The 25,706-nt window shown below is 44.9% G+C and overlaps 1 protein-coding gene across 4 annotated transcripts; it reads left to right on the plus strand.

The window, feature by feature from the left end:
- Positions 1–1,422: 1,422 nt before the first annotated feature.
- LOC139389315 (zyxin-like) lies at positions 1,423–24,659 on the plus strand. 4 transcript variants are annotated; one of them, XM_071135986.1, is made up of 10 exons: positions 1,423–1,816; positions 13,795–14,081; positions 14,729–14,988; positions 15,646–15,738; positions 17,679–18,245; positions 18,333–18,474; positions 19,256–19,425; positions 19,555–19,733; positions 19,835–19,955; positions 22,097–24,659. In XM_071135986.1, exons 2-10 carry the CDS (start codon positions 13,811–13,813, stop codon positions 22,205–22,207), a joined length of 1,914 nt encoding a protein of 637 aa, XP_070992087.1. In that variant the 5' UTR covers positions 1,423–1,816; positions 13,795–13,810; the 3' UTR covers positions 22,208–24,659. The 4 variants fall into 4 exon arrangements, with proteins under 4 accessions (XP_070992087.1, XP_070992067.1, XP_070992094.1 ...); XM_071135993.1 differs by lacking the exon at positions 1,423–1,816 and adding an exon at positions 2,093–2,376; XM_071135966.1 differs by lacking the exon at positions 22,097–24,659 and having other exon boundaries at positions 1,685–1,816; positions 19,835–20,180.
- The last annotated feature ends 1,047 nt before the right edge of the window (positions 24,660–25,706 follow it).

Below are 25,706 nucleotides of genomic sequence, written 5' to 3' on the forward strand. Positions count from 1 at the left end.
TGGAAACACTGCATTATTTTCCTAATGGAAGTGGGGAGGGCCTGGAAAGTTTCCATAAGGGACAATAGGCAATCCCATGACCACACCCTCTGGTTCATGGATTAGCCCTAAGAGTGGTGGGTTACACAACACAACACTTTACAACACAACAGAACACTACAATGTATAACACAACAGCATACATTATCATCCCGCCACATACTACTATATAAAATAACACAAGTTAAAGTGCTGCTTGTTGACTTGTCACACTGGATTCTTGGAAGATTAGCCCTATTGTGGGCTAAAAGAGAATCAAACTACCTAGGCCCTAGTGTGTGACAGACAGCAAAGAGCACATCAGTGATAATAGAACAAGGAACTACTATAAGGTGTACAACGCATCCCTGTACCAGCTGTAAAACACACCTGAGAGCATGATAACTAAGAGGCTGGAAGGTGAGGTCAAAAGGTGTGTGTGTGTATTGCTTCTTCTTGTGGGGATCTAAAATCCCCCACAAGGACAGTAAAACAAGGAAAAGTCTATCTTATGGGAACATTTCCCATTTTAAGCTTAGGAGTTAGGTTTAGGGTTTGGGTAAGGGGTTAGTGGTTAGGTTTAGGAGTTAGGTTTGGGTAAGGGGTTAGTGGTTAGGTTTAGGAGTTAGGTTTGGGTAAGGGGTTAGTGGTTAGGTTTAGGAGTTAGGTTTGGGTAAGGGGTTAGTGGTTAGGTTTAGGAGTTAGGTTTAGGGTGTGGGTAAGGGGTTGGTGGTTAGGTTTAGGAGTTAGGTTTGGGTAAGGGGTTAGTGGTTCGGTTTAGGAGTTAGGTTTGGGTAAGGGGTTAGTGGTTAGGGATAGGGTTTGGGTAAGTGGTTAGGTTTAGGGTTATGGGTTAAGGTTTATGGTTAGGGAAAATATGATTTTGAATGAAAATTAATTTTAGGTCCCCACGAGGATAGAAAACATAATGTGTGTGTGTGTGTGTGATAGGGAAGCTGTGTCAGAGGTAGCAGATGTGCAGGATGGGAGGGGTCATTCTCCGTGGTTGTGATATTACTGTAGGTTAGGGTTAGGCTCCTTTTTTTTCACTCAATCAAACTGAGTAACAGAGTCACAGCAATGTATTACTTTATATTTAAAGGAAATAATGGTTATGCATGTATGTGATACCTGAACCAAACTGCATGGAAATGCCTTTTACACCAGGACAGGAACAGGGCTTTCAGCGAGTGCAACAGCACTATGTGATGTGGCCTTTCTCTTTCCCTTGTGTCCCCCAACCATTTTAGTGTCTGTACCTAATCAAGCCTCTACCTCCATTATCTCTCTCCTCCCTCCCTCGTTCCCTCTCTCTCTGACCTTACAAGGAAAGGCAGGCAGCATTGATGTCATAGAATGAAGAATGTTGCAGGAATCCAGAGAGAGAGTGAGACAGGGAGAAACAGAGGGGAAAGACAGGGGCTACTGCCTTACAGCAGTTTATGAACATACAGAATGAGAAAGAGAGAGGTGGTGTTTACATAGTAATATGCACATCCTGAGAGAAAGTCCAACGAGAAAGAACTTGTTTGGAAGGATGGTGTCATTCCTTTTCCATGGAGAGGGGGAGGAGAGAGAGAGAGAGGAGAGAGAGGTAGGGAGGAGAGATAGAGAGAGGGGGATCTAACAGCTGTAGGGGAACTGAGAGAGAGGGGGGGGGGGGGGGGGGGGGGGGGGGTAGAGGAAAGTTAACAAGCACACTTTCTTTCTGTGTCGGTTTGGATCTACAGCTAGGGAAAAGGAGAAGGAAGAGATACTGTAGGGGGGTAATAGTTTGCTCTCCCAACTGCACACATAGGTAAGAACAGATGTTACACTGATTATGAGTTATTAAATATTTTGTAGCCTTATCATTTCGGTCTAAGCAATGCTATAATCAGATTATGTGATATATAGTTTTGGTGCATTGCAGAGTTTCAACAGTTATGAAAGAACAATAGCAAAGTGCCTGGTACGATTATTACTCATCTACCGGGGCGGGTGTTCCGCTTTTTAGCCACTGAGCAGTCCTTGTGCAAGGGGGCATTTACACTTTTACAGTTTTTGATAGATTCCCGCTCGCTCACGACAAAGAAAAATTCAGAGGCTGTAACCGGAAGTACAGTTTAGGAGGAATAGTTAGCTGGCTGATTAGCCAGACAGAAATCTCACATTCCTTTGAAAATAGACAGGGAAAGGGTGATGGCAACATCCATTTAGGGTACATATAGACCTGCCGTTGAAGAATAAATAGAAAGGGGCCAGTTGAGAACGATAAACCGTGTCATCGAAGTAGAGAGGCGAGGAAGTAACGTTAGCCCTCTACAACCTCTGGCTAGCTACCAACTGTAGGGAGGCTGCTAGCCAGCAAAAATATAGGTGAGTGCACAAACTAACTAGCCAGCATGTCTAGACAGATTGCGCTTTTATATGTAGCTATTATATACATTTGCCGTTTTGAAGTTATTTCAACACTGGGTTGTATGCAGGTGAATGCTAGACCAGGGCTATCAATACGGATTGACACACACTGACATTCTCTTGAATCAGGGTTAGATAGCCTTTACCTAGCTATGACTACATGATTCATTGATGAACGTCGGATATTTAGTATATTATGTGTTCTTAGCTGTCTTGAGCTTAGCAGACCTACCATAGCTAATCATAGGCATGCTAAAAGGTGGGTGGGGCGCTAATGCAATACAGTGGATCATGGTTATCCATCAAGTTCCTACCAGCTGTTATTTCATCCAAAATGGGATTCCATTGTTTCACAAGATGGTTGTTCTCACGCAAACCCACTGACTAAAATGTAAAGAGAGAATATAGATTTAAAACTGAGTGCTGTGGTAGTTTTCCAGCCCCATAGACAAAAGTGCAATTAAAGGGAAAATCACCTCAAACTCTTTTTGGTATTCCCCCCCCCCATTAGTCCACTGTTTTCATTAGTCCAAATGTTTTGCATGTCAGCAGTCAAGTGTTCAATATATTGGACTTTCAAGAAGCAAAGTGTCACTGGCCAAATCAAATGTTATTCATCACATGCTTCATAAACAGCAGCTGTAGACTGACAGTGAAATGGGTGATTTTTGTGTAACATTCCTACAGGAATCTGTTCCAAAAACGTTGTAAAGTACAAGGTTGCCAACAAACAACGCATACAAAGTAGCATGATCAATTAACCTAGCTGCCGAATAGGCATCAACACACCACGCGTGTCTGTGCTGAAACTCGGGGACAACGATGGAGCTTTAGCAACTGTAGGGTAGTCACTAGATGGCCATGGTAGAGAGGACAACACTGGCGTCAGAGCTGATGAGTTAGTATGGGAGTATTTTTGTTGTTGATTTAGGGCTAGGGTCATGGTAACGTTAGGGGATAGGGTTAAGTGTTAGGGTCCAAGATTGTGTGTGTGTGTGGGGTGGAGGGGGTTGATACAGTTATATATCGGGATATTATTTTTGACAATGTATCATTTTGACAATATCGCAATTTTATCAAATAATAATTTTTTCTTCATAGCTTGTACTCAATCTTTTTAAATAAGGAGCCAATTTGTTTTCAGCACTTTTATTTCCATGACTGATCAAAACTTGTTTTCTCATGGCTCTCTCTTGTCCTCCTGCAGTAGATGTATGGTGCGCAGCATGTTTGGCACATTGAGTCGCAATAAAATCACAGTATCGCATCGTGATACATATAGAATCGTGAGAATCGCAATACGTATAGTATCGTCACCTAAGTATCGTGATAATATCGTATCGTGACGTCCCTGGCAATTCTCAGCCCTAGTTCAAGAGTGGCTTTCAGAATCAAGTGCTTCTGCCTGTTTATACTCCTCATCTGGATTCCAAAGCGATCGCCTCCAAGCAGCGTGTTGGCTTGTCACTAGTGTTCTTATTGGTCTGGCACAGTATCTATTGTTGCTGTTGTTTCTCTCAGGTGAACACTTACAGACAAACAGCCAGTGGTAAAACAACAGTGTACTGTAAGTGTTTAGTGTTATAGTCCCATCCATCCACATCCAACACAGAATGATGCTTCAATCGATGTCTGGGCCTTGATACCATCTCAAATATCATCTCCTCTACCAAATGAATTGTCTTCTAATCCTCCTTTGTAGACCGATGACCAACCGACCATGTGGAAATCATAACGTACTCGATAAGCTATGAGCTATTATTTACAGTAGACGGTTTGCATGAGTTCTCTGCACACATGATGTCGCCTCATAGCCAAGCTGTAAAACTAGTTAAGATGATGAAATACAAGCCGTGGTGATGTCATCCAACTGAAATGATAGGAGGGAGCTTTTTGGGGGGGTGTTGAGGTAGGAGTGATTTAGGGAGTGAAAGGGGGAGCAGATTGGAGATGGAGGGAAAGGAAAAAGCAGACCATGGTGTTGATGATGTCATTCAACTGAAGTGCCAAACATTCTCACCATGGGTCTCATCATCTCTGGATCCAATTTCACAATGGTTTACTTTAGTTAGGCTTAGGGGACTGTCTGGGAGGAGCCTGCAGCTGACCTCACCATATAAAACCATTAGCCAGGTCTACAGCCACATGGAATCTGTGGGGAATGTTTTTTTGTCAATGCCTTTACAGTTGGCTGAGTAGTGAATTAAATAATACATCATAAAAAATAACTTGACTTATGTAGGATGACGTTTACAGCGGTATTTGTTTTTTTAATTCCTCAAATAGGGTGTTCTATTTCCAGGGGCACCATGAGGAACGTTTGCTCTTAGCATGTCTCAGTCCCGTGACCGTCTCATGCATTATCCCCAGGGCTTTTCTACAGTAGGCTAATATAATGAGACACTTTTAAATGAGAGCACTAGAACCAATAAGCCTAGTTCTCTGCCTCCACTTAGTGTAGAGCGCTGGCTCTCTAGAAAGATAGAAAGCCTTTAGATCAAAGCCTAGTAATATTTCCCTCACAACTGAACAGTCTGCTGGTATCCAATGCACTGGCCCTCATTAGCAGAGGTTTCAACAGGGTTCTATTGGCCAAGGAGAGCAGGTTTCTGTCTGACTGAGGATATTACAGGGGAGGTCTGCTCTGCTTGATGCAGGCTCTTTCATCACAGAGAGGAGCCAACGCTTTGTCAGTGGAGCGTTGGACTCTTACTAGGTTGGACTTTTACAGCCAGTTTCCAAGGCTGCTTTGTGTGGTCTTGGAAATATAAGACGGCTAGCTAGCCTACAGGCTGTAGCAAGCTGTGCTAGGGTGGGCAACCAGATTGGTTGATGTCCCCTTTCGTCATTTGCCTTTAATATTTCATCCTGCTCTTCTCTGCATTATTTAACAGTAAATCCATTTTGAAAATAGAAAAGTTTTAACAGTTTGTGGATTTTTGTTGCTCACTTTGAAGGGGCTTGTGAGTGCAAATATGAGATCTTCTCTCTTTGGCTTCCTGTCAGCATTTTAACTGTTAAAGTACGAAGTTATGAGTGAAATGTGTTTTCCAGAGGATCCTAACAAACAAAGTTAGCTTACTTACGCTGTTTTTTTCTTCATACTGTGTTGAGGCCTGAGTCAGCATTTCAGGAATACTTTCACCCACATTTGATGTCTTTATCTTGTCAGAACTTGTGTCCAGGCCTCCAAGTCACAGCTACATGCAATGTGGAAACCTCAATTTCAAACTGAAAAGCGTGTCTTAAGGTAACTGTCAAGTTAAAATCTCACTTTTTATAGTTCATATTCTGTTAACTCGTCCTGTACTCGTATTTGCGACCAAAGCATGAATTGGAGAAAAAAACACTTTAAAAAACCTACCAACCAACTTGTATCTCACAGACCCTTTAAAAAGGTACCTGCTATTTGCTCCTAGAACATGATGTCATGTTGGCTGATTGGCTGAGCTTGAGAGTCGGCCGTCTACTTGCCTTAATATTTTTAATGAACAGTATACACCACCCACACCATTCTGCCACTGGGGTACACCCACACCATTCTGTCACTGGGGTACACCCACACCATTCTGTCGCTGGGGTACACCCACACCATTCTGTCGCTGGGGTACACCCACACCATTCTGTCGCTGGGGTACACCCACACCATTCTGTCGCTGGGGTACACCCACACCATTCTGTCGCTGGGGTACACCCACACCATTCTGTCGCTGGGGTACACCCACACCATTCTGTCGCTGGGGTACACCCACACCATTCTGTCGCTGGGGTACACCCACACCATTCCAACACAGAAAAGCTGCTTTTTAACCTACAAATTAAATAACTTTCACTCATATAATTAATTATAGGTCATATTTCACAGAAATCTGGTAACCCTGGGAAGGAAGTTCCGTAAAGTTTCTCATGAAACTGACATGGCGTAAACAGGTGGTAAATCATTCCCCGTCTAAGGGCTGATTCTGATCATAGAGAAAGAAATCAGTCACCCGCATCACAAGCCCACATCGGAGAATGTACTAGGCTAGTTCTGGGGCATTGCTTTTTCTTCCAAAACAAACAGGGCCTGAGGAAACCCATTTATATTATCACTATGGCAATGGTTCTTAAATATGTTGTTGCTCTAACAAAAACATTTCACATGATGGACAAAACCATGTTTCTAGACATAAGCCATTAGGCTTGTTAATGATCCAACGGTGAGACACTGACTAGGACCCATCAATGCCGTTATATACAGTGCATTCTAAAAGTATTCAGACACTGACTAGGACCCATCGGTGTCGTTATATACAGTGCATTCTAAAAGTATTCAGACACTGACTAGGACCCATCGGTGTCGTTATATACAGTGCATTCTAAAAGTATTCAGACACTGACTAGGACCCATCGGTGTCGTTATATACAGTGCATTCTAAAAGTATTCAGACACTGACTAGGACCCATCGGTGTCGTTATATACAGTGCATTCTAAAAGTATTCAGACACTGACTAGGACCCATCGGTGTCGTTATATACAGTGCATTCTAAAAGTATTCAGACACTGACTAGGACCCATCGGTGTCGTTATATACAGTGCATTCTAAAAGTATTCAGACACTGACTAGGACCCATCGGTGTCGTTATATACAGTGCATTCTAAAAGTATTCAGACACTGACTAGGACCCATCGGTGTCGTTATATACAGTGCATTCTAAAAGTATTCAGACACTGACTAGGACCCATCGGTGTCGTTATATACAGTGCATTCTAAAAGTATTCAGACACTGACTAGGACCCATCGGTGTCGTTATATACAGTGCATTCTAAAAGTATTCAGACACTGACTAGGACCCATCGGTGTCGTTATATACAGTGCATTCTAAAAGTATTCAGACACTGACTAGGACCCATCGGTGTCGTTATATACAGTGCATTCTAAAAGTATTCAGACACTGACTAGGACCCATCGGTGTCGTTATATACAGTGCATTCTAAAAGTATTCAGACACTGACTAGGACCCATCGGTGTCGTTATATACAGTGCATTCTAAAAGTATTCAGACACTGACTAGGACCCATCGGTGTCGTTATATACAGTGCATTCTAAAAGTATTCAGACACTGACTAGGACCCATCGGTGTCGTTATATACAGTGCATTCTAAAAGTATTCAGACACTGACTAGGACCCATCGGTGTCGTTATATACAGTGCATTCTAAAAGTATTCAGACACTGACTAGGACCCATCGGTGTCGTTATATACAGTGCATTCTAAAAGTATTCAGACACTGACTAGGACCCATCGGTGTCGTTATATACAGTGCATTCTAAAAGTATTCAGACACTGACTAGGACCCATCGGTGTCGTTATATACAGTGCATTCTAAAAGTATTCAGACACTGACTAGGACCCATCGGTGTCGTTATATACAGTGCATTCTAAAAGTATTCAGACACTGACTAGGACCCATCGGTGTCGTTATATACAGTGCATTCTAAAAGTATTCAGACACTGACTAGGACCCATCGGTGTCGTTATATACAGTGCATTCTAAAAGTATTCAGACACTGACTAGGACCCATCGGTGTCGTTATATACAGTGCATTCTAAAAGTATTCAGACACTGACTAGGACCCATCGGTGTCGTTATATACAGTGCATTCTAAAAGTATTCAGACACTGACTAGGACCCATCGGTGTCGTTATATACAGTGCATTCTAAAAGTATTCAGACACTGACTAGGACCCATCGGTGTCGTTATATACAGTGCATTCTAAAAGTATTCAGACACTGACTAGGACCCATCGGTGTCGTTATATACAGTGCATTCTAAAAGTATTCAGACACTGACTAGGACCCATCGGTGTCGTTATATACAGTGCATTCTAAAAGTATTCAGACACTGACTAGGACCCATCGGTGTCGTTATATACAGTGCATTCTAAAAGTATTCAGACACTGACTAGGACCCATCGGTGTCGTTATATACAGTGCATTCTAAAAGTATTCAGACACTGACTAGGACCCATCGGTGTCGTTATATACAGTGCATTCTAAAAGTATTCAGACACTGACTAGGACCCATCGGTGTCGTTATATACAGTGCATTCTAAAAGTATTCAGACACTGACTAGGACCCATCGGTGTCGTTATATACAGTGCATTCTAAAAGTATTCAGACACTGACTAGGACCCATCGGTGTCGTTATATACAGTGCATTCTAAAAGTATTCAGACACTGACTAGGACCCATCGGTGTCGTTATATACAGTGCATTCTAAAAGTATTCAGACACTGACTAGGACCCATCAATGTGCGTTATATACAGTGCATTCTAAAAGTATTCAGACACTGACTAGGACCCATCAATGCCGTTATATACAGTGCATTCTAAAAGTATTCAGACACTGACTAGGACCCATCAATGCCGTTATATACAGTGCATTCTAAAAGTATTCAGACACTGACTAGGACCCATCAATGGCGTTATATACAGTGCATTCTAAAAGTATTCAGACACTGACTAGGACCCATCGGTGTCGTTATATACAGTGCATTCTAAAAGTATTCAGACACTGACTAGGACCCATCGGTGTCGTTATATACAGTGCATTCTAAAAGTATTCAGACACTGACTAGGACCCATCGGTGTCGTTATATACAGTGCATTCTAAAAGTATTCAGACACTGACTAGGACCCATCGGTGTCGTTATATACAGTGCATTCTAAAAGTATTCAGACACTGACTAGGACCCATCGGTGTCGTTATATACAGTGCATTCTAAAAGTATTCAGACACTGACTAGGACCCATCGGTGTCGTTATATACAGTGCATTCTAAAAGTATTCAGACACTGACTAGGACCCATCGGTGTCGTTATATACAGTGCATTCTAAAAGTATTCAGACACTGACTAGGACCCATCGGTGTCGTTATATACAGTGCATTCTAAAAGTATTCAGACACTGACTAGGACCCATCGGTGTCGTTATATACAGTGCATTCTAAAAGTATTCAGACACTGACTAGGACCCATCAATGCCGTTATATACAGTGCATTCTAAAAGTATTCAGACACTGACTAGGACCCATCGGTGTCGTTATATACAGTGCATTCTAAAAGTATTCAGACACTGACTAGGACCCATCGGTGTCGTTATATACAGTGCATTCTAAAAGTATTCAGACACTGACTAGGACCCATCGGTGTCGTTATATACAGTGCATTCTAAAAGTATTCAGACACTGACTAGGACCCATCGGTGTCGTTATATACAGTGCATTCTAAAAGTATTCAGACACTGACTAGGACCCATCGGTGTCGTTATATACAGTGCATTCTAAAAGTATTCAGACACTGACTAGGACCCATCAATGGCGTTATATACAGTGCATTCTAAAAGTATTCAGACACTGACTAGGACCCATCAATGCCGTTATATACAGTGCATTCTAAAAGTATTCAGACACTGACTAGGACCCATCAATGCCGTTATATACAGTGCATTCTAAAAGTATTCAGACACTGACTAGGACCCATCAATGCCGTTATATACAGTGCATTCTAAAAGTATTCAGACACTGACTAGGACCCATCAATGCCGTTATATACAGTGCATTCTAAAAGTATTCAGACACTGACTAGGACCCATCAATGGCGTTATATACAGTGCATTCTAAAAGTATTCAGACACTGACTAGGACCCATCAATGCCGTTATATACAGTGCATTCTAAAAGTATTCAGACACTGACTAGTACCCATCAATGCCGTTATATACAGTGCATTCTAAAAGTATTCAGACACTGACTAGGACCCATCAATGCCGTTATATACAGTGCATTCTAAAAGTATTCAGACACTTTGACTTTTTCCACATTTTGTTAAATCACAGCCTTATTCTAAAATGTATTTAATTGTTTTTTTCCCCATCAATCTACACACAATATCCCATAATGACGAAGCTAAAACAGATTTTTGCTAATTTAATTCTAGTTTGCTAATTTATTAAAAAAAAAAATCTGATATCACATTTACATAAGTATTCAGACCCTTTAGTCAGTACTTTGTTGAAGCACCTTTATCAGCAATTACAGCCTCGAGTCTTCTTGGGTATGACGCTACACGCTTGGCACACCAGTATTTGGGGAGTTTCTCCCATTCTTCTCTGCAGATCCTCTCAAGCTCTGTCAGGTTGGAGGGGAGCGTCACTGCACAGCTATTTTCAGGCCTCTCCAGAGATGTTCGATCGGGTTCAAGTCCGGACTCTGGCTGGGACACTCAAGAACATTTAGAAACTTGTCCTGAAGCCACTCCTGCGTTGTCTTGGCTGTGTGCTTAGGGTTGTTGTCCTGTTGAAAGTTAAACCTCTGCCCCAGTCTGAGGTCCTGAGCGCTCTGGAGCAGGTTTTCATCTTTCATCTGTCAGTTTTCATCTTTTATCTTTCAGTTTTCATCTTTCATCTGTACTTTACTCTGTTCATCTTTCCCTCAATCCTGACTAGTGTCCCAATCCCTGCCACTGAAATACATCCTCACAGCATGAGGCAAGCATTCTTAACCATAGCGATGTTGCCAGGTTTCCTCCAGATGTGACGCTTGGCATTCATGCCAAAGAATTCAATCTTGGTTTTATCAGATGAGAGAATCTTGTTTCTCATGGTCTGAGAGTCCTTTAGGTGCCTTTTGGCAAACTCCAAGAGGGCTGTCATGTGCCTTTTACTGAGGAGTGGCTTCCACCTGGCCACTCTACCATAAAGGCCTGATTGGTGGAGTGCTGCAGAGATGTTTGTCCTTCTGATGGTTCTCCCTCCCTGACCAAGGCCCTTCTCCCCCAATTGCTCAGTTTGGCTGGGCGGCCAGCTGTAGGAAGAGTCTTGGTGGTTCCAAACTTCTTCCATTTAAGAATGATGGAGGCCACTCTGTTCTTGGGGACCTTCAATCCTGCAGAAATGTTTTGATACCCTTCCCCTGATCTGTGCCTCGACTCAATCCTGTCTCGGAGCTCTATGGACAATTCCTTCGACCTTATGGCTTGGATTTTGCTCTGACATGCACTGTCAGCTGTGGGACCTTATGTAGACAGGTGTGTGCCTTTCCAAATCATATCCAATCAATTGAACTTACCACAGGTGGACTGCAATCAAGTTGTAGAAACATCTTAAGGATGATCAATGGAAACAGGATGCACCAGAGCTCAATTTGGAGTCTCATAGCAAATGGTGTGAATGCTTATTTACACAAGGTATGTCTTTAAAAAAATATATATATACATTTGCAAAAAAACTGTTTTCCTTTGTAATTATGGGGTATTGTGTGGCTTGATGAGGGGGAGGGGAATTATTTAATCAATTTTAGAATAAGGCTGTAACTTAACAAAATGTTGAAAAAGGGAATCGGAATGCACTGTCTAGCTGAAAGTAACGTTAAGACAGGTACTGAGAGAGAGGGCCCACGTCTCTGTTTAACCAGGGGTCACCTACAGGGCCCACGTCTCTGTTTAACCAGGGGTCACCTACAGGGCCCACGTCTCTGTTTAACCAGGGGTCACCTACAGGGCCCATGTCTCTGTTTAACCAGGGGTCACCTACAGGGCCCACGTCTCTGTTTAACCAGGGGTCACCTACAGGGCCCACGTCTCTGTTTAACCAGGGGTCACCTACAGGGCCCACGTCTCTGTTTAACCAGGGGTCACCTACAGGGCCCACGTCTCTGTTTAACCAGGGGTCACCTACAGGGCCACGTCTCTGTTTAACCAGGGGTCACCTACAGGGCCCACGTCTCTGTTTAACCAGGGGTCACCTACAGGGCCACGTCTCTGTTTAACCAGGGGTCACCTACAGGGCCCACGTCTCTGTTTAACCAGGGGTCACCTACAGGGCCACGTCTCTGTTTAACCAGGGGTCACCTACAGGGCCCACGTTTCTGTTTAACCAGGGGTCACCTACAGGGCCACGTCTCTGTTTAACCAGGGGTCACCTACAGGGCCACGTCTCTGTTTAACCAGGGGTCACCTACAGGGCCCACGTCTCTGTTTAACCAGGGGTCACCTACAGGGCCACGTCTCTGTTTAACCAGGGGTCACCTACAGGGCCACGTCTCTGTTTAACCAGGGGTCACCTACAGGGCCCACGTCTCTGTTTAACCAGGGGTCACCTACAGGGCCCACGTCTCTGTTTAACCAGGGGTCACCTACAGGGCCACGTCTCTGTTTAACCAGGGGTCACCTACAGGGCCCACGTCTCTGTTTAACCAGGGGTCACCTACAGGGCCCACGTCTCTGTTTAACCAGGGGTCACCTACAGGGCCCACGTCTCTGTTTAACCAGGGGTCACCTACAGGGCCCACGTCTCTGTTTAACCAGGGGTCACCTACAGGGCCCACGTCTCTGTTTAACCAGGGGTCACCTACAGGGCCCACGTCTCTGTTTAACCAGGGGTCACCTACAGGGCCCACGTCTCTGTTTAACCAGGGGTCACCTACAGGGCCCACGTCTCTGTTTAACCAGGGGTCACCTACAGGGCCCACGTCTCTGTTTAACCAGGGGTCACCTACAGGGCCACGTCTCTGTTTAACCAGGGGTCACCTACAGGGCCACGTCTCTGTTTAACCAGGGGTAACCTACAGGGCCACAGGCGTTTGGGGAATCTGAGATAGAGCCGCTGTGGTAACGTCAGCATTTTTAACCACAAACACGTGAGGTAAATATTTGAGCTAACCCGTTGAATGACCCTCTCCTTGACGTAGCTCACATGAACATGTTATGATGGTTTTACCCGTCTCGGGTCCGACCCGGTCAGCCCTATAGTAAACCTTGCTGTAGTTCTCAACTGTTTTTATTACAATGAACGGTTTCATACTGAGAGTTGACCTTGAAGCAGCTGTAAGTGCTGCTATGGTTACGGTATACCTCTCTCCATACTGAGCCTAAGGAGTGGCTAGTGTGTATTTACAATCTGTGTTGAGGTACTGTGTAAAGCAGTCAAGATCTATCAGAGGTGTGTGTGTGTGTTTCTATGCATGCTTTGGATGTTCTCTCCTGTAGTTAGGCTACAGGGTTGTTAGATCCTTTGTTGATGTGTCCCCACTAATTCACCAAACAGAAATATTCCCCTACTGTTTCAAAAGCTCTGTGTGCTCACCTCAGATAAGCTAATGCTCTATGGTTCATTTCTATATCAAAGGTTTATTTTATCTTCCCCGCTATCCTTTCTACAGCTGGCCTCCAGGTTTGCTAGACCTCCTCTGTAACACAGCCATCTCTTTAACAGTTGGCAGCCTCCCTACCGCTCATTTCAGTTTGTGTTGATTTGGATGGATTGTGTTTGTCCTCTTCTAAACCGTCGTAATAATGGTCATAAACAACAGCTGTCCTCTTCTTCTCTCCTCAGACAGTAAAACGACAACATGGCTGACTCCAGCGGTAGTAAACCCTTCATGGTGACTTCCTCCATCAACCTCAAAGTCACCACCCCTTCCTTCTACAACCAGCCAAAGAAGTTTGCCTCGGTCAACCCGCCGCGCCCCAAAAGCCAGTCCGACCCGTGGCCTCCCCCGGGCTCAACTCCTCCCGCAGGTCCCTCTCCTCCCCCCAGCCTGGTCTCAACACGCGGTGTCGGCACAGCTGTCATTGGTCGAGTTGGAGTGATGCCTCCACCCCCACCATCGCTCTGCGAAGGTGATTGGCCGTTTTCGTTTGTCATTTTGTAAACATTTATCCCATGCATCTAGTTGTCTGGTTCAATGTGACCCCTAACTCCTTCACTTGAACTCTTTCCCTTCACAGTGCAGATGTGAAGTAACTGGATAGGTGTAAAAATATGGTGGTAGAGGTTAGGGGAAGTGGCTAGGGGTTGTTTTAGGACCAGACTTATCTCGCAACAGAAGCATCAAGCATGTTATTATTTAGTTACAAGTATTTATCTTTGTTTCTGATAAAACAAGGATGTTGGATCCCAGAGTTTGAGCCTGGTGTTGGCAACCCAACAGATTGGTAGACTGCAACATGGCCCTTATCCCGTCAATGAAACTCACCTTTCCTGTTTCTCACACTAATTACTGCATTTAAAGGGATACTGCGAGATTCTGGCAATTAAGCTGTTTTTCTACTTACCCACCTACTTATCCCTTTAAGTCTATTTTCTTGACAGTATCATTTCACTGTCTCTGTGTGTGGAAACTGTATTGTCATCGAGTTCCCTTGAATCAATGTCTGGGTGGGTGCAGTGAATAGATGACAGGTTTTGAATGAATTATAGAATGTTTAGAAACCATTGGATTGCCATGCCTTTGATTTAACCAATCAACCCTCCCCGTTTCTATTAGACTTCCCGCCCCCTCCTCCTCCGTTGGACGATGAGCTGCCAGCCCCTCCCCCCAACTGTGCAACCACACCCCCAGCCTCTGATGCCCCTCCCCCTGCCTTCCCTCCCCCTCCCGCGGTGGATGACCTGCCCCTCCCCCCCACCCCGCTTGAGGAGAATGCCTGTCTCCCCCGTTCCCCGTCTCCCCCTCCTCCACCACCCCCTCCCCCTCTCCCAGTCTCTGGTCCCAGCAGTGTCCCCAGTGCTGGGGAGAACTTTCAGGTGAGTCAGGGTTAATAATCATAGGAATGGAATGCTTTCTGTATTATAAACTGGGTGGTTTGAGCCCTGAATGCTGATTGGCTAACAGCTGTGGTATATCAGACCGTATACCACGGGTATGATAAAACATGTATTTTTACTGTTCTAATTACGTTGGTAACCAGTTTATAATAGCAATAAGGCACCTCGGGAGTTTGTGATATATGGCCAATATACCACGGCTAAGGTCTGTCCAGGCATTTCGCGTTGCGTCGTGCATAAGAACAGCCCTTAGCGTTGGTATATTGGCAATATACCACACCCCCTTGTGCCTTATTGCTTAAATATAGAACTTTCCATAAGGTCCCAAAGCATATTGTATTGGTGTAGTTGTGTTGGATGACGGCCAGAACTCTCATCCACACATCTACTACCATGGTGGATGTCCCCAGTAAACAGATGTGGAAGTCTATTGTCTAACCTGATGTGAGTGCTTAAGTTCTGATCCATGAAAATCAGTTACATTCTGTTCTATCAGTACACTTCTGTGCACATTCCCCATTGACACAAGTGTATGATTTAGGTGGCAGTTGGAGTTTGCTACATTTTTCAAGTCAAGATTCAGCCTGTTGATCAACCCTCTCTCTCACTCTCTCTCTTTCTCTCTCACTCCCACAGCGTCTGGCAAAACAGACTAGTTTTGACAAACAGCTGGATTCTCTGACTGACCTGCTGTCTGAGATGGAGACCAGAGGACCCTTCAACCCCAAGGTACAGAGAAGGACAAGGGGGAGGAGGGAAAGTATTTCGTATACTGTAGAGCGTCGTATACTGTAGAGCGTCGTATACTGTAGAGCGTCGTATACTGTAGAGCGTCGTATACTGTAGAGCTTCATAGAAGCACACAACGTCAGTAAACCAACAGGGAAACTGACTGTAACAAAAGACTGCAGTAGACATAGTATGATACAGAGAGAGTAGGAAAGACTTGGGACTGAGAAGATGGAGGGAAATAAGGATGCGATGTGGAGGGAAATACATGGAGGAGTAGGGAGGGGGAATAAATGGAGGAGTAGGGAGGGGGAATAAATGGAGGAGTAGGGAGGGGGAATAAATGGAGGAGTAGGGAGGGGGAATAAATGGAGGAGTAGGGAGGGGGAATAAATGGAGGAGTAGGGAGGGGGAATAAATGGAGGAGTAGGGAGGGGGAATAAATGGAGGAGTAGGGAGGGGGAATAAATGGAGGAGTAGGGAGGGGGAATAAATGGAGGAGTAGGGAGGGGGAATGAATGGAGGAGTAGGGAGGGGGAATGAATGGAGGAGTAGGGAGGGGGAATGAATGGAGGAGTAGGGAGGGGGAATGAATGGAGGAGTAGGGGGGGGGATTGAATGGAGGAGTAGGGGGGGGGGATTGAATGGAGGAGTAGGGGGGGGAATGAATGGAGGAGTAGGGAGGGGGAATAAATGGAGGAGTAGGGAGGGGGAATAAATGGAGGAGTAGGGAGGGGGAATAAATGGAGGAGTAGGGAGGGGGAATAAATGGAGGAGTAGGGAGGGGGAATAAATGGAGGAGTAGGGAGGGGGAATAAATGGAGGAGTAGGGAGGGGGAATAAATGGAGGAGTAGGGAGGGGGAATAAATGGAGGAGTAGGGAGGGGGAATGAATGGAGGAGTAGGGGGGGATTGAATGGAGGAGTAGGGGGGATTGAATGGAGGAGTAGGGGGGGGATTGAATGGAGGAGTAGGGGGGGGATTGAATGGAGGAGTAGGGGGGGGATTGAATGGAGGAGTAGGGAGGGGGATTGAATGGAGGAGTAGGGAGGGGGAAAAAAGAGGAGACGTTGACTCAGAAGTTTGAATAAAGGGGCCTCCAAGGTAGAGAGAAAGAGGGGGAGAGAGTGCAGGTTAGGATAAACCGTTTGGCCAGATGCCAGGCTGTTTTGTGTCTGTTCAGGCTGATGGCTCTAGGATGAGTAAGCTGTTCGTTACTGTACACAGACAGACAATGAGAGAGTGATGTACAAAAACAGAGGAAGTGAGTGATGCAGAGAAACTCACACTGAATGATGTATATAAAGAAAGATGGAGATACAAACAGAAAGAGGGACCAAGCAAGACCGAGAGAGAGAGAGAGAGAGACGTGGTACACAATGCATACTCCATTGTGATCAGGCCTGTGTGTGTGGGGCCAAGCCAGTGGTCTGGGGAAACAGCCATAAATGGAGAGTGTTTTTATCCTCCTGGGATGAACTGGATCAGAACAGAGAAATGTTGGCACAAGCTCTTGATAAGAATGTCAGAGACAGATTACTACTGATGAGCTCAAGTTCCTCTGTATGACTCAGAGCCTGTGCTTTGTGGAAGTTGAAAATTTGATACGATAGAAAATCACTACCTGCAACCTTTTAAAATGTTTGAATTCTGTACTTGAATGATACTAATAGCCGTTTTCACCGTTCCTAAAAACACAGCCGGCTTGTTAAGGAGGGTGGATTGTTTAGAATGTTTCAAATAGTACTGTATAGAACATTGTATTTTCACCTGGAAACTTCCAAAATAGCTGAAGGGGCACTCAGTTCCTAATGCTTTTAGTCTAAAAGTAGGTTTGAGTTTCATACCACAGCTTGTTGTTGTGTGTTCTCTCATAGTTCTCTTCAACTCTTCAGTACATATAGCCTGTAATGTTTTCTTGTCTGATCTTGTCTCCCCAGTTGCCCAGTCAGTACTCAGCTCCTCCTCCTCCTGCCCCCAAGCCTGCAGGTCCTCCCCCCACTGCTCCCAAGCCCAACCTCTCCTTCCTCCCCCCTCCAGAGATGGGAGACAAGCCCCCTCCCGCTCCCTGGGCCGAGGAGCTCAAACTCCGGACGACACACAGACAAGCCAATAACCCTATATCCGCCCCAGTTCCTGCTCCTGCCCCACAGCCATTTGCTAAAGCCCCAGTCGTGGCTCCTAAGGCTTTTGGGGGCATGAAAACGGGGACGTTCGTGTCTCCTGTGGGGCTGAAGAACCAGAACCACGCCCCGGCTCCATTTGGTGTTGCTCCTAAACCTTCCCCTGCAGCCAGCTCCTTCCCTCCTCCTCCTGCCGCTCCTCCCGCCCCACCAGCCAACAAAGTGGCTCCCCCAGCCTTCAATCACTCAAAGCCCTCTTCCATTGACTCTCAGATGACTGTGAGCCCACCCCCTCCTGCTCCCATGCCCCCTCCTCAGCCCAAAGCGATGACATCACCACCTTCTTCTTTCAGCCAGCCAATGAAATCTCCCCCTTCATCAAAGGTATGTTAGGAGACCCTTTGGGGTGAGTGTGTGTGTGTGTGTGTGTTTAGTACTCCCCCTGTTAGATGTGTGTTTTCTGTCCCCCAGCCCTCGCCTCCTGGGCCTGTCTCTGTCCCAGGTGGAGGTGTTCCTCTCTCCATGAGGGAGGTGGAGGAGCTGGAGAGAATGACCAATGCATTCATCAAAGACATGGACACACACGCTCCCGTCATCACCTCAGCACCTACAGGTACACACACACCCTCTGTTCATCACCTCAGCACCTACAGGTACACACACCCTCCGTTCATCACCTCAGCACCTACAGGTACACACATACCCTCCGTTCATCACCTCAGCACCTACAGGTACACACACACCCTCCGTTCATCACCTCAGCACCAACAGGTACACACACACCCTCCGTTCAGCACCTACAGGTACACACACACACCCTTCGTTCATCACCTCAGCACCTACAGGTACACACACACCCTCTGTTCATCACCTACACTAGTTCATTGTTTCATACTACCATACCCATCGTGTCAGAACGAACTCTATTATCAGAGCGTCATTATCTTGTCCAGTTCCTGCCTGACAACACTCTCAGTATGCTATTGGTTCTGATTGATTGGGCTGTAGTTCTAGTCGACTGGGCTGTAGTTCTAGTCGACTGGGCTGTAGTGCTAGTAGACTGGGCTGGGGTGCTGATGGGCTGGGGTGCTGATGGGCTGAGGTGCTGATGGGCTGAGCCTCCTCCTCTCCTCATTGGTGCTAGACCAGTATGTCTGTGGTAATGACTTAATGACTGTGTGGAATAGGACTGGCTGGGCTCTGCCTCTGTCAGCGTCAACCAACTATTATCCCCTCTCTCTTCGTCCTCTCTCTTTGTCCCCTCTCCCTTTCTATCTCTCTCTCCTCATCTCCATCTCTCTCTCTCCTCATCTCTCTCTCTCTCTCTCCTCATCTCTCCCTCTCCACTCCCTCTCTCCACTCTCTCTCTCTCTCTCCTCATTTCTCTCTTTCAGAGGTATGTGGTAAGTGTGGTGAGGCTCTGTCTCGTTCCCAGCCTGCAGTGAGAGCCATGAACAAACTCTTCCACTCTGACTGTTTCTGCTGTATGAGCTGCCATCGCCCCCTGCAGGGCATGCAGTTCTACGACAAGGACGGGACGCCACAGTGTGACGACTGCTACACTGTGAGTACACACATGTACACACACAGTAATTACATGCACAAACAGCTTACAGTAATTCATTCACTCTCTCACCGACAAAGACATGTACCGTGTTTGCTCTCCCACCCTCCTGTCTGTGTGTGTCTACAGAGTTCTCTGGCGGTGTGTTCTCGGTGTGGGGAGCGTATTACAGACCGTGTGTTGAAGGCGGTGGGCCAGTGTTTCCATGCCCATTGTTTCCGCTGCTGCACCTGCGCCTGCAGCCTGGAGGGGGCGCCCTTCATCACCGACGACAACAACAACCCATACTGTGTCCCAGACTACCACAGGTACGGCCTCTCATCTCCTTGTCTTTCTCTCTGTCTCTCTCAGGTATTGTCCTCTGTGTGTGTGGTACAGTCTAATGTCCTCTCTGTCCCCCTGCCTGTAGGCGTTTCTCTCCCCTGTGTGTGAGCTGTAATGAGCCCATAGTTCCTGACGCCGGCAGTCAAGAGACCGTCAGAGTCGTGGCCCTCGACAAGAACTTCCACCTCAAGTGCTACCGCTGTGAGGTAAGGACAACAGACCTGCTACATCTAAAGTACTACCGCTGTGAGGTAAGGACAACAGACCTGCTACATCTAAAGTACTACCGCTGTGAGGTAAGGACAACAGACCTGCTACATCTAAAGTACTACCGCTATGAGGTAAGGACAACAGACCTGCTACATCTAAAGTACTACCGCTGTGAGGTAAGGACAACAGACCTGCTACATCTAAAGTAGTACCGCTATGAGGTAAGGACAACAGACCTGCTACATCTAAAGTAGTACCGCTATGAGGTAAGGACAACAGACCTGCTACATCTAAAGTAGTACCGCTGTGAGGTAAGGACAACAGACCTGCTACATCTAAAGTACTACCGCTGTGAGGTAAGGACAACAGACCTGCTACATCTAAAGTAGTACCGCTATGAGGTAAGGACAACAGACCTGCTACATCTAAAGTACTACCGCTGTGAGGCATTTTTCCTATTTTGTTGCCTTACCTGGAATTAATGTTGTGTCATTTGATTTACACAACATGCCTACCACTTTGAAGATGCAAGAAATACGACAAAAAAAACAGAACTTGAGTGTGCATAACTATTCACCCCCCCCCAAAGTCAATACTTTGTAGAGCCACCTTTTTCAGGAATTACAGCTGCAAGTCTCTTGGGGTATGTCTCTAAAAGCTTGGCACATCTAGCCACTGGGATTTTTGCCCATTCTTCAAGGCAAAACTGCTCCAGCTCCTTCAAGTTGGATGGGTTCTGCTGGTGTACAGCAATCTTTGTCATATCACATATTTCCAATTGGATTGAGCTCTGGGCTTTGACTAGACCATTCCAAGACATTTAAATGTTTCCCCATGAACATCTGGAGTGTTGCTTTAGCAGTATGCTTAGGATCATTGTCCTGTTGGACGGTGAACCTCTGTCCCAGTCTCAAATCTCTGAAAGACTGAAACAGGTTTCCCTCAAGAATTTGTATTTAGCACCATCCATCATTCCTTCAATTCTGACCAGTTTCCCAGTCCCTGCCGATGAAAAACATCCCCACAGCATGATGCTGCCACCACCATGCTTCACTGGGGTGATGAGCGTTCTCGGGGTGATGAGAGTTGTTGGGTTTGCGCCAGACATAGCATTTATCTTGATGGCCAAAAAGCTCAATTTAGTCTCATCTGACCAGAGTACCCTCTTCCATATATTTGGGGAATCTCCCAAATGCTTTTTGGCGAACACTTTAAGCAATGGCTTTTCTGGCCACTCTTCTTTAAAGCCCAGCTCTGTGGAGTGTACGGCATAAAGTGGTCCTACGGGCAGATACTCCAATCTCTGCTGTGGAGCTTTGCAGCTCCTTCAGGGTTATCTTTGGTCTCTTTGTTGCCTCTCTGATTAATGCCCTCCTTGCCTGGTCTGTGAGTTTTGGTGGGCGGCCCTCACTTAGCAGGTTTGTTGTTGTGCCATATTCTTTCCATTTTTTAATAATGGATTTAATGGTGCTCTGTGGGATGTTCAAAGTTTCGGATATTTTTTTATAACCCAACCCTGATCTGTACTTCTCCACAACTTTGTCCCTGACCTGTTTGGAGAGCTCCTTGGTCTTCATAGTGTTGCTTGCTTGGTGGTGCCCCTTGCTTACTGGTGTTGCACACTCTGGGGCCTTTCAGAACAGGTGTATGTGTATATCTATCTATCGATCATGTGACTGATCATGTGACACTTAAAATCCACCTGTGTGCAATCTATTTAACTAATGATGTGACTTCTGAAGGTAATTGGTTGCACCAGATCTTATTTAGGGGCTTCATAGCAAAGGGGGTGGATACATATGCATGCAACGCTTTTCAGTTTTTTATTTTATAGAATTTTTTGAAACAAGTCATTTTTCTGGGACTATTTTGTGTATGTCCATTACATGAAATCCAAATAAAAATCTATTTAACTTACAGGTTGTAATGCAACAAAATAGGAAAAATGCCACGGGGATGAATACTTTTGCAAGGCACTGTAAAGAAAGTGCCAGATGTAAAGATGAACTCCTAAAGATGTATTATGAAGAGCTGGTGAAATATCTTAACAGTTTGAATGGTGCCCCCCGAGTGTTTTGGATGTAAATGTTTTCCAGTGACCTTCTGCACATCCTGAAGTCTCTCTTCCTGGTTGCAGGATTGTTCCCGCCCCCTCTCCATAGAGGCGGACGCAGACGGCTGCTACCCATTGGACGGCAGGATCCTGTGCATGAAGTGCCACACCCAGCGGGCCAAGGCTATGCAGTGATTGGTGGACACATCTGTTATTCAAGTCAAACTTTGAACCAAATCCAAGACGGGATCCATTCAGCTTCCACCATTCTGTCTTTGCAACAGGGCTTTACTTGTGCGCTGTGAGTGAGTGAGTGAGTGAGTGAGTGAGTGAGTGAGTGAGTGAGTGAGTGAGTGAAAGCGAGTATGTTTGCATGCAGATGTCGTTATGTCTCTCTCCTCTTTCTGCTTATTCCCCCTCTCAGTCCAGAGGTAATGTACTGCACTGAGAGACTCCATTCCTCCTCCCCTTCTCCCCTTGTGTTAATGCCAGTGTTATCAAGGTCATTTTTTGTTTATGCTTAAATTCCCAGCATGACTTGCACAAGTATAGCTTAGTCATGGGCTGTCCCAACAGTCAAAGATGGTTTCCTCTCCTCTTCTCTCTCCACTGATAGGAAAACATGTTGAGAAGGTTTCAGCCTTAAAACTTTGATTTGTCTTTCACTTTTCAGTGGTACAGAAGGAAAAGAGTGGAAGTATTTCAGAGTGAGACATAGTAAGATGAAGTTGACCCTAAATGCTGATCTTGGGTCAGTCTTGCAATCTCCCCCTTACTGATTATGGTTAGATCTTAGATCTGTGCCTACTGGCAACTTTTCCCAGAAGTTTAGTGTAACCCCCTGACCCCAGTGCACGAGGAGTTGAACAAAAGTTTAAGGTGGACTAATTCATGTTCCCCTGCACCTCCCATAGGGCTGAGCTCTGGTGGGCTGGTGGCACATGAAGCACTTTGGAGTGCCTGCAAACATACAAGTTACTTAACTGCCTTTAGAGAGTGCTTTTTAGAGAACTACATATAACACCAGACACAATGTAGCAGAGCAGTGTGTTGTAGGAAATGTAGTTCCTCTTGGGCTAAAAACTGAGTGCAAAAAAAAAAATATATATATATATATATGTGAATGTCGCTCTCGTTTGTTTTTGTTGTGTGTGTTTGTTGCTTTATAGGCATGCATAGCTACAGATCACTGTCAGTTACTCTCACCAGTTTGTCAAGCACAGAATGAGGGTACAATACGATCAAAATGACCATTTATTTCTTTGTCAAAAGAATAGAAGATTTAAGATCATGATTAGAGACACTACCTAGAACAAAGGTCAAAAGTTAGCCAGGCACAGATTCCATTCCTATGATCTCCTCATGTTAAATAGAGTGCTGTAGTTTAAAGAGGACCACATGGCTTAGAACAGAACCTACGCTACAGGCAGAAGTTGCTCTTAACCGCTAGGATCAGATTACCCTACCCCATCCCTAATCTTAATTTAAAGGGGATGGAGGGAAAACGTTGGATCCTGCATCAGTAGTTAGGGGCAACTTCCAGGACCTACAGTACAGTATAATCCTATCATCCTCAATGAAGCGCTCTTGAACGCATACTTATCTAGTGTGCAGGCGAGTTAAGATATCTAATGATTAACATAGAGATATTACCTCTCATTAATTCAATTCACCTAAAGGTAAACTCATGGATTTTTGCACTATACACCTGCATTTACAAATGCTTAGTATTTTGGGCATTTGCAGCTCTCTGAATAACATAATAGAACTGGCTCTGAATCAGGGTTTTAAGTATTATAAACATGCAACAGATCAAATGGCCAGTCTGTTTTCCAGTAGAGTGTAGTAGGTCATTGACTGTAGCAGTAGCATGTAGATCAAACCAATACAGTTCAAGGTGATGGTAACACGTTACTCAAATGCATCACACTTTAAATTCACTGCCTTTGTTTTTGTGGAATTCACTTCAAGTTTTAATCATGTTTTTTGTGCTTTACACAGTATATTGTTCCTCTTCCTTTCTCAAAATACTTCAATAAATACCACTGTTTCCATTAGTCAGCTTAGTGTTCTTTTATGTCTCGATATCAGTTATATTTACTCTGCTTGTAATCTTACCATACTGTATTTCATTGATAAGTACTTATTTTCAGTGATTTTTCTGTGAAACTTGGTGAGTTGCCATTTCCACCCTAGTATTCCTATCTCTCCTGTTCAGACTGGTTTGGCACCAAACACCCATCCTTATTACAATCCTCAGTCTGGCATAGCAACACAACCCTAATGACCAAACTAACATCCTAAACCATATGGCCAAATACAACTCCATATGCATGTTATCTGGGTCGTCGGTATCATCTTTAGTATTCTCAGTTTTTAGTTTTTTATTTGCACACATGATTCCACCCTTGTGACCATGCCTTTGTCTTCACTGTCAGACCATTGGTGTGTGATGATGCCTTCAAAAACACCACGTTGCTCATTTATTTAATGATGATTGCCTTGTTCTTTTCATATAGTTTTTATAAATTCCTCTTATATTTGTGTGTTTACGGTTCCAAACATGCCAACATTAATTACCTGTACATGTCATAATTTTTCTTCTTTAATTTTACTGTACTCAAAATAAAACTGCTAATAGCCTAAATCCTGTGTGGTTTTATTGTGCCTGTTTGGCATTTGCAATAATTAAAGGTCTTTACCCCTGGAAGTTATTGTTCAGTATTGTCCTCATTCTCTCACATCAAATATAGTATTTCTCTCTCTCAAATCAAATCAAATGTTATTTGTCACATGCGCCAAATACAACAGACCTTACACTGAAATGCTTACTTAGAAGCCCTTAACCTACGATGCAGTTTTAAGAAAATATCCCCAAAAAATAAAGAAGAAAGTCAGAAAAAATAATTAAGAGCAGCAGTGAATAACAATAGCAGGGCTATATACAGGGGGTACCGGTGTCGAGATAATTGAGATAATTATGTACATGCAGGTAGGGTTGTTAAAGTGGCTATGCATAGATAATAACAGTAGTAGCAGCGTGGGGGGTGCAAAGTAGAAGCTGTTTAGAAGCTTCTTGGACCTAGATTTGGTGCTCCAGTACCACTTGCTGTGTGGTAGCAGAGAAAACAGTATATGACTATGGGGCCTTCATCTGACACCGCCTGGTATAGAGGTCCTGGATGGCAGGAAGCTTGGCCACAGTGATGTACTGGGCCGTATGCATTACCCACAGTAGTGCCTTGTGGTCGGAGGCCGAGCAGTTGCCATACCAGGCAGTGATGCTCTCAATGGTGCAGCTGTAAAATCTTTTGAGGATCTGAGGACCCATGCCAAATCTTTTCAGTCTCCTTAGGGGGAATAGGTTATGTCGTGCCCTCTTTACGACTGTCTTGGTGTGCTTGGACCATGTTAGTTTGTTGATGTGGACGCCAAGGAACTTGAAGCTCTCAACCTGCTCCACTACAGCCCCATCGATGAGAATGGGGGCGTGCTCGATCCTCTATTTCCTGTAGTCCACAATCATCTCCTTTGTCTTGATCACATTGAGGGAGAGGTTGTTGTCCTTGCACCACATGGTCAGGTCTCTGACCTCCCTATAGGCTGTCTCATCGTTGTCAGTGATCAGGCCTGCCACTGTTGTGTCATCAGCAAACTTAATGATGGTGTTGGAGTTGTGCCTGGCCGTGCAGTC

The sequence above is a fragment of the Oncorhynchus clarkii genome, chromosome 3 (assembly GCF_045791955.1).
Source record: "Oncorhynchus clarkii lewisi isolate Uvic-CL-2024 chromosome 3, UVic_Ocla_1.0, whole genome shotgun sequence".
Classification (NCBI taxonomy): Eukaryota; Metazoa; Chordata; class Actinopteri; order Salmoniformes; family Salmonidae; genus Oncorhynchus; species Oncorhynchus clarkii.